This window comes from Cebus imitator, unplaced genomic scaffold (assembly GCF_001604975.1).
Source record: "Cebus imitator isolate Cc_AM_T3 unplaced genomic scaffold, Cebus_imitator-1.0 Scaffold306, whole genome shotgun sequence".
NCBI lineage: Eukaryota > Metazoa > Chordata > Mammalia > Primates > Cebidae > Cebus > Cebus imitator.
The window spans coordinates 754661-763839 of NW_016107621.1; the positions used below are offsets into that span (position 1 = coordinate 754661).

The 9179-nt window shown below is 47.4% G+C and overlaps 1 protein-coding gene across 1 annotated transcript; it reads left to right on the forward strand.

Annotated features, from left to right (window-relative positions):
- Window positions 1-4724: 4724 nt before the first annotated feature.
- LYPD4 (LY6/PLAUR domain containing 4) lies at window positions 4725-7071 on the forward strand. The gene is made up of 4 exons (XM_017503154.2): window positions 4725-4903; window positions 5098-5241; window positions 5899-6225; window positions 6801-7071. The coding sequence occupies exons 1-4, from the start codon at window positions 4837-4839 to the stop codon at window positions 7001-7003; spliced, it is 741 nt and encodes a 246-aa protein (XP_017358643.1). The 5' UTR covers window positions 4725-4836; the 3' UTR covers window positions 7004-7071.
- Window positions 7072-9179: the final 2108 nt, after the last annotated feature.

Below are 9179 nucleotides of genomic sequence, written 5' to 3' on the forward strand. Positions count from 1 at the left end.
GACCAGAGGAACGGCCAAGCTCGCGCTGCTTTTCCCGCGCTGTCTCACGAGGACCAATGAGCTTCAAGAATCGTCTCTCTGTGCCGAGGCGGGCGACCAATGCGGTTTGAGATCCTGCACTGATGTCCTGCCCCCTTCCTTTCTGCTAGCGTCTAGGGGCGCGAGACTATCAGTCCAGCCAACAGCAATTGGAGATAAGTCTCGTGCCACCCCTGCCCCTCCCTCTGCGTGTCCTGCCTGCCCAGACTGCCTTTCCCCTTTGGAGGCAAGTGGCCAATGGGGCGTCGAATGTTGCCTCCTGGACCGAGGCTGGGCCCGCCCCCAAGGAACGGTCCGCCTGGCCCCGCCCCTGGGGCGTTGACCAAGCACTGTCTGCGCACGCGCAGCCTCGATTCCGGCCTTCCTTGGCCCTCTACCTAGACTTCGCCGTTGCTGCGTGGACGCCAGCGTTTTCTGTTGCTTCTCTCCCGGTGCCACAGCTCCCGAGCTACCCTTCTTTTATGCGTTCTCCCTAAACCCTGTGATTTCCCTGTTTGCTTACCGGGCCCTTCCTCCTCATATTGCTTCCGTTGCCCTGTGTCTCTTCCTGTCGTCCTACGGGTTGTGATTTTCCCAATCTGATTTTTCCTTTTCTCTCGGACCCTCTCTCTCTTCGGACCCACTTTCTCCCCGTGCTTCATTCCCTGATAGCTTGGCCCCTTCCCCCCTTCCTTGGCTACCCGGGACACCTCCAGTTTTTCTGAATTTCCCGCTGGCTCCGCCCTCCTCTTTAATCTCCCTCAGGGCGGCTCTGTGTAATCGTCGCCTTCTCTGGGTATCTCCGTGAGCTTCATCTCGCGCCATCCCCCCATCTTCTCTGCCGTGGCCCTTTTTCTCTGTGCGTCTCGCTCTGTGTCCTTTTCTCTTCCCCCCTCTGATATTGACTCCTCTTCTCCCTGAGAGCCCCGCCTTTGTGCCTCACTCCTCATCTTCCTATGCCTCCCTCTCTCTGCTGGTCCACTGTCTCCCTGCAAGGTTCCATTCCATCAATTTGTCTTTTGTAGGGGTGGCATCCCTCTGACTGCTCCATCCTTTTTTTTTTTTTTTTTTTCCCCTTGAGGATTGAGGATTTCATTTCAGTCTTTTCTGGTTGCGTCTCCACTTGCACTCAGCTTGTTGGGTCCCGTCGTTCTGCATCTCAGGCTGACGAGTGCCATCTTCTCTGATTGGCCTAATCCCCCCCTCCCCTCCGTGAGATCCTTTGTCAAACTTCGTTTCTCTTTCCTGTGTCCCAACTTTTCTGCGGGTCTTAGCACCTTTGTTGGCCACAGATTTCTGGGTTACAGAGCATATGTGTCTGGGCATTGCAGACAGAAAAGGGTGGCCAACGTGACCTCTAGCTGGACTGCTGGGCAGGGGAGCTGTCCTAGATAAAATTGGAAAGGTTGGGTGGCGTTGATCTGGGGTGAGGTCAGGTTGGGGGAGGCTTGAAGGCTAAAGAGGTTGAATTTGATCCTTTAGGTAGTAGAGAGAGAGTGAGAGGAAGTGTGTGTTGGAGGGCGGGATGGTGGTGGAGGAACAGGGTAACCAGCATTTATAAAGAGCTTAGCCTTTGCCTAACACGGTAATAATTTTATTGATCTTCACAATGACCTTATGAGATGTATTATACTCCATTTTATAAATGAGGTAGTGGGCTCAGAGTTCATCAGATTGGACAGCTGGTAAGTGAAGGCGTAAAGATTCCAACCTGGGTCTCTGAGGCCAAGGTCTGTGATCTTTATAGCCCCTCCCACACTGTTATAGTTATTTCCACCAATTCCCCACTTTCATTCCCTAACCTTCTCATAGGCAGTTCTCATTCTAAGGTGGTTAATATGTATCTTTTGGTTTGTGTTTGTGTATTCTCACAGAATATGTGTAGTGTTTTCTGTTTAAGTTTTTTTTTTTTTTTAGCGATGGGATTTTGCCATGTTGACCACGCTGGTCTGGTCTGGAACTCCTGGCCTCAAATGATCTGCCTGCCTCAGCCTTCCAAAGTGCTGGGATTACAGGCGTGAGCCACCATGCCTGAACTGTGTTTGAGTTTTTAATTTATGCAAGTGATATTATGCTATTTACTATTTAAAATAATTGGCACTGTGCTTTTATGATCTATTGACGTACACATCCTGTCATTGTGTGTATATCTTTTTTTGTTGTCGTTGGAGACGGAGTTTCACCCTTACTGCCCAGGCTGGCGTGCAATGGTGTGATCTCAGCTCACTGCAACCTCTGCCTCCCGGGTTCAAACAATTCTTCTTCTGTCTCAGACTCCTGAGTAGCTGGGATTACAGGCGCCCACCACCACACTTGGCTAATTTTTGTATTTTTGGTAGAGATGAAGTTTTGCCATGTTGACCAGGCTTGTCTCGAACTCCTGACCTCAGGTGTTCTGCCCTCCTTGGCCTCTCGAAGTGCTGGGATTACAGGCGTGAGCCACTGCACCCTGCCTCACATCCTGGGTACATCTAATCAGCTGCTTCCTACTCCTGTGTGATATTCTGTAGTGAACATCCCCAGCATGTTTTGCATTCACTTGGTCTCAGAGAAGGAAGCTCCCATTGTCTCAACCGTCACCACAGTAATGCTGCATTCGCTGGACACAGCAGCTCATGCCTGTAATCCCAGCACTTTGAGAGGCCAAGGCAGGCGGATCACTTGTGCTCAGGAGTTCAAGACCAGCCTGGGCAGTATTTCAAAGCCCATCTTTACAAAAAATACAAAAACTTAGCTGGGTATGGTGGTTCATGCCTGTGGTCCCAGTCACTTGGGAGGCTGAGGCAGGGAGATCACTTGAGCCCTGGAGTTTGAGGCTGCCAGGAGCTGTGATCATGCCACCAGCAAAAACAAAAACAAAACAAATGAACAAAAAACCCATCTGATGTCTATTACTTCCTGTTTTTCATTCTGTATTTTATTGCACCTTCTCTTTTTTAGAGACAAAGTCTTACTCTGTTACTCAGGTTGGAGTACAGTGGCATGATCATGGCTTATTGTAACCTTGAACTCCTAGGCTCAAGTGATCCTCTGATATTGGCCTCCTGAGTAGCTGGGATTACAGGCACTCCCACACTTGGCTAATTTTTAAACCTTTTTTTTTTTGGTATAGACAGGGTGTTGCCCAGGCTGGTCTCAAACTGCTGACCTTGAGCGATCCTCTTGGCTCAGCCTCCCAAAGCACTGGGATTATAGGCATGAGCCACTGTGTTGCCCAGGCTGGTCTTGAACTCCTAATCTCAAGGGTTCCTTCTGGCTCAACCTTCCAAAGCACTGGGATTAGAGGCATGAGCCACTGTGCCAGCCTGCCTCTACTCCCTTTACTCCCTCTATCAGATTTGCCAGAGAACTAACTCAGTCTTTTCAAAGAATGGATCTTTTTTTTTGTTATAATGTTTGTTGTTTACTATTTCATTGATTTCCGCTATCATCCTTATTTCCATTCTTTTTTTGGGGTAGGAGAGATTTGCTTTGTTGTTCCTGATACAACTTCTTGAACTAAATCTTGAACATATCTATTTTTTTTTAATTGCATGACATATCTATTTTTTAATGCTTCATATTTCCTGATACATGGATTTAAAAGTATAAATTTACTTCTACATACTGCTTTAGCTGTGTCTCAAATTTTGATTTGATTTAAAGAACTCTTTAATTTTGAAATGATTATTCGCTCACAGGAAGTTGCAAAAGTGGTATATAGAGTCCTTTGAATCCTTCCTCCAGCTTCCCCATGGGGGCATCTTTTATCACTATAGTATATGAGCAGGAAGTTGACATTTGTACAATACTCTTTGTACAGTCATGGCTCACTGCAACCTCTATCTCTGGGACTCAAGCGGTCCTCCTTCATGGTGCATGCCACCATGGCTGGCCAATTTTTCTATTTTTTGTCATGATGCCTGGGCTAGTGTATAATACTATTACCTAGACTTCAGACCTTATTCAGTTTTCAGTAGATTTTACATGCATTTATGTGTGTATGTCTGTGTCTGTGTGTAAATGTGTGTGTTATGTAGTATGTTTATTATTTTTCAATTCTAAATACTTTTTTTTTTTTTCTTGAGATGGAATCTCTCTCTGCTGCCTAGGCTGGAGTGCAGTGGTGTGATCTCGGTTCACTGCAACCTCTACCTCCTGGGTTCAAGTGATTCGTGCCTCAGCCTCCCAAGTAGCTGGGACTACAGGCTCATGCCACCATCCCTGGCTAATTTATATTTTTAGTAGAGATGGGTTTTATCATGTTGGCCAGGCTGATCTTAAACTCCTGACCTCAAGTGATTCACCTACCTTAGCCTCCCAAAGTGATGGGATTACAGGCATGAGCCACCGCTTCCAGTCTTTAAATACTTTTAAATTTCCTTATCAAACCGAGGGTTATTTAGTGATATGTTAACTTACACACACACACACACAAACGAGTTTTAAGCATCCATTTGCTGCTCTGATCTCATTGCCTCTGGCTGGAGAACAGCCTGCATATCAATGATCCTCTGGATAAGCCAGGATTCTCTGCTCAGCACCTTGTCTAATGGGAAGACCTAAGTGAGAGAGTGAGAATCCTGCTTTGAGAAGCTAACATGGTGGGTGGTGGAGGTTAAATTGGAGGGCAGATAGTGGAGATGGGAAGACTTGTGACCCAGAAGGTCTGAGGGAGCCTATGTCCCAGAAACTGACGCAATCAACTTTCTGTTCCAGAAACAGTGACCCTGAGACAGGTGGACAAAGAATTGGAGGACTGACAGGAACTGGGCTTGGGATCCAGACTGAAACTGGTTCCAGACTAACCTCTAGCACTCAGGACCCAGACCCAGGACCATGGGACCCCAGCATTTGAGACCCGTGCAGCTGTTCTGGCTCCTAGGGGCCATCTCTACTCTGCCTCGTATGTCCTGTGGGGCTGGATGCTATAAGACCCAGAAAGGTGGGAGGCTGAATTCATGTCACTAGTAGAAGGAGGGCTGGGTATGTAGGTTTCATGGGGGACAGGATCTGTGGGCGCTGAACTCTTGGTTGGCAGTTCAAGGGCTCAGAAGGTGATGTGAGGGGACAATGACGGGGAGAGCATTTTCTTTTTAGGGGCTGGAGCTCTTTTGTGCTATGAAGCAACATCGTCAAGGTTCAGAGCTGTTGCTTTCTATAACTGGAAGTGGCTTCTGATGAGGAACATGGTGTGTAAGCTGAAAGAGGGCTGCGAGGAGACGCTAGTGTTCATCGAGACAGGTGAAGCAGGCTGGGTTTGATCCATTTTCTTTTGCTTGCTCTTCTGACCCCCAGCTCCACCCCCAGCACCCAGGGACTCTAGATTGGAATTCCAGATAGTTACCTCGTGTGTGTATATATGTATATATATATATATATATATATATATATATATATATATACACACACACATACATACATACATACATACATACATATATTAAAATTTTTTTTTGAGATGGGGGATCTCCCTCTGTTGCCCAGGCTGGTTTTGAACTCCTGAGCTCAAGCGAACCGCCCGCCTTGGCCTCCCAAAGTGCTAGGAATACAGGCGTGAGACACCGTGCCTGGCCATCATTACATGTTTTGGATGTCAGGACACTAGCAGGAGAGTGGTGTGGGCTGGATAAGTTGGTAGAATGGAGGTGAGCAGATCCCTGGAGGAGGGGCACAAGGGAGAGAGGAGCTGTGTGGGGGGCCCTACAGGGGAAGAATGAGGAGATTCGGATGGAGACCCCAGGATCTGAGTCCTATGCCCCTGCATTGAGTGGACACAGGGGTTGGGGAGGGAGGCAAAGATGGTGACAGGCAGGGTGGGTGCCGAAAGAGCTGGGGGAAGGGGGACTCTGGGTGAGGCCAGTGACACTGATCAGAGCTCTCTCATCCTCTGCTTCTTAGGGACCTCAAGGGGAGTCGTGGGTTTTAAAGGCTGCAGCCCATCTCCGTCTTACCCTGCACAGGTCTCCTACCTTGTCTCCCCACCTGGAGTGTCCATTGCCTCCTACAGTCGCGTCTGCCGATCTTATCTCTGCAACAACCTCACCAATTTGGAGCCTTTTGTGAAACTGAAGGCCAGCGCTCCTAAGTTTGTCACATCTACATCCCATAGTTGCCCAACCTGTGTGGGCGAGCACTTGAAGGATTGCCTCCCTAATTTTGTCACCACTAGTTTTTGCCCCTTGGCTGCCTCTACGTGTTACAGTTCCACCTTAAAACTTCAGGCAGGTGAGAGGAGAGGAATTTTGTTTATCAAATGGCTGCTCTATGCCAGGCACTGTCCAGCGCCTTCACATCTCAGAGAGGCTGGTGGGATCTGGAGATGGGATTGGGGTTGCTGCAAGGGACTGGGCACCATGAATTCCAAAGAGGACAGGGCAGGTGCCTGGTGGCTAAGTCTCTGACAGGAAAGCAGGTGTTCTGGTTTGTGAGGGACATCTGGGAAGAGGGGAGGGCTTGTTTTTTGAGACAGAGTCTCTTGCTCTATTGCCCAGGCTGGAGTGCAGCGATGCGATCTCAGCTCACTGCAACCTCCCCTCCCGGGTTCAAGTGATTCTCATACCTCAGCCTCCCAAGTAGCTGGGATTATAGGCATGTATCACCATGCCTGTCTAATTTTTGTATTTTTAATGGAGATGGGGTTTTGCCATGTTGGCCAGGCTGGTCTCGAATTCCTGGCCTAAAGCCCTCAAGTGATCCACCTACCTCAGCCTCCCAAAGTGCTGGGATTACAGATGTGAGCGCTGAAGGCAGGGCTCTTGAGTCTTGAAAGTGTTTCTGACTTCTCCCTCTCTTCCTTATAGGGTTTCTCAATACCACCTTCCTCCTCATGGGCTGTGCTCGTGAATATAACCAGCTCTTAGCAGATTTTCATCATATTGGGAGCATCAAAGTGACTGAGGTCCTCAACATCTTAGAGAAGTCTCAGATTGTTGGTGCAGGGTCCTCCAGGCAAGGTCCTGCCTGGGGTGTCCTCTTAGGCCTCCTGTTTGTCTTCAGGGACTGACCATCTAGCTGCACCAGACAAACACCCAGACCCTTTCACATAACAAATAAAATAGCAGAGTTCTCTTTTGGCTTTGTCCTGTGGTCCATGAGAGCACAGAGGTGAGGAAGGTGTGAGGAGGGCCAAGCATGTCCAGGGAAGTGGCGACCCAGGGGAAGAGGATCCTGGCAAAGTGACAGTATCCTGCCCAGCAGCTGGGGGAGCTGAGATACTCCTTTTCTCCTTCCCCTTCCTCTGGAGGCTTCAGCTCTAGCCTGGGTTCAGCTATTGATCAGGGTCTGATTTCTGAGACCCTGGCGAAATCTCTTCCTTTTTCTGGGCCTCAGTTTCCTCCTCTCTAAAAGGAAGGGTCTTATGAGTTAGAGAATAGTCTCCTCAGGGCAATTCTTTTTTTGAGATGGGGGGTCTCACTGTGTTACCCAGTTTGGTCTCAAACCTTGGCCTCAAGTGCTCCTCCTGCCTCAGCCTCCCTAATAGCTGGGATTTCACATGGGAGCTACTGCATTTGGCCACCAGGGTGATTATTATCCGGGATTACTTACTGAGTATCTACTATGTATGTCAGATACTGTGCTAGCATCTGTGCTAGTGTTTTACACACACGGTATCATTTAATCCTCACAAGACCTCAGTGAGGCAACTTTTATCTCAATTTTGCAAAGAAGAAGCTGGCTCTAGGAGGTGAAACCTGCTCACACTAGCATCTTCCTCCTCTGCAGATTTCTGTCCCAGTTGAGGGAATTGCATTGAGAGATTTGGAGACCTGAGCTTATTTTATCTGCTTAGTAGTGGGTTTTTTTTTTTTGGTAAGTTGGCAAATAAGGAAGACAGAAGAAAGAGCCCATGGTTTTAGTTTTGGTTTTGTGTTTTTGAGCCAGGGTCTCGCTCTGTTGCCCCGGTTGGAGTGCAGTGGCACGATCATGTCTCACTGTAGCATTTTGACTTCCCTGGTGCAGCCCAGAAGTTTTATCAGTGATTTCTGCAGAACTTTCGTGATCGATCATCTCAATCTTATACAAACTCTTCCATAGGGCAGAAAAAGAAGGAATATTTCCCTACCGCATTCTATTAGGTTAGTATAAACTTGACATTGAAACCAGAACAAAAAAAGGGCAAAAAGAGGAAATCATCAGGCCAATCACATTCATGAACAGAGGTGCATAAAAACTGTAAACAAGGCATTAGCAAACTAAATCAACAGTATATTAAAAATTAAAACACTAGGACTAGGTTTTGTTTGTTCCCAGAGAAGCAAAGATGATTTACACTAGAAATTTGTAAGTGGAAGGGTGCATGAGGGAGCTTCTAGGGTGCTAGGAAGGTTTTGTTTAGTGATCTTGCTACTATTTACATGAGTGTGTTCAATTTTTGAAAAGGCATCAAAACAATACATTTATAATTCATGCACTTTATGTAAGTAATGTATCAATTTTTTTTTTTTTTTTTTTTTTTTTGAGATGGAGTTTCACTCCTGTTACCCAGGCTGGAGTGCAATGGCGCGATCTTGGCTCACCGCAACCTCCACCTCCTGGGTTCAGGCAATTCTCCTGCCTCAACCTCCTGAGTAGCTGGGATTACAGGCACGTGCCACCATGCCCAGCTAATGTTTTGTATTTTTAGTAGAGATGGGGTTTCACCATGTTGACCAGGATGGTCTCGATATCTTGACCTCGTGATCCACCCGCCTCAGCCTCCCAAAGTGCTGGGATTACAGGCTTGAGCCACCGTGCCCGGCATGTATCAATTTTTAAAGTAAAGTATATATTACTGCCATATTAAGAAAATAAAGGGAAAACTCATGACTATCTCAATAGATGCAGAAAAATCAGTTAATAATATTTCCTGGGCTGGATGTGATGGCTAATGCCTATAATTCCAGCATTTGGGGAGGCTGAGGCAGGAGGATTGCTTGAGGCCAGAAGCTTGATAACAGTCTGGGCAACATAGCAAGACCCTGTCTCTACAAAAAATTCCAAAAAAACCCCACCTAATCACATTTGCCATCCATTAAAAAAAAATTACAGTAGGATAGAAGAGAACTTCTTTACTCTGCTAAAGCATATCTCCACCCGAAACCCAAAAGAGCAAGCAAGCAAACAACAACAACAAAATCATTGTTGGCTGGCGTGGTGGCTCACACCTGTAATCCCCACACTTTGGGAGGCCAAGGTGGGCA

Coding starts and splice junctions, on each gene's coding strand:
- LYPD4 (XM_017503154.2), top strand. CDS start 4,837: ATGGGACCCCAGCATTTGAGACCCGTGCAGCTGTTCTGGCTCCTAGGG. Junction 4,904..5,097: donor GGCCATCTCTACTCTGCCTC/GTATGTCCTGTG, acceptor TTTTCTTTTTAG/GGGCTGGAGCTCTTTTGTGC. Junction 5,242..5,898: donor GCTAGTGTTCATCGAGACAG/GTGAAGCAGGCT, acceptor TCTGCTTCTTAG/GGACCTCAAGGGGAGTCGTG.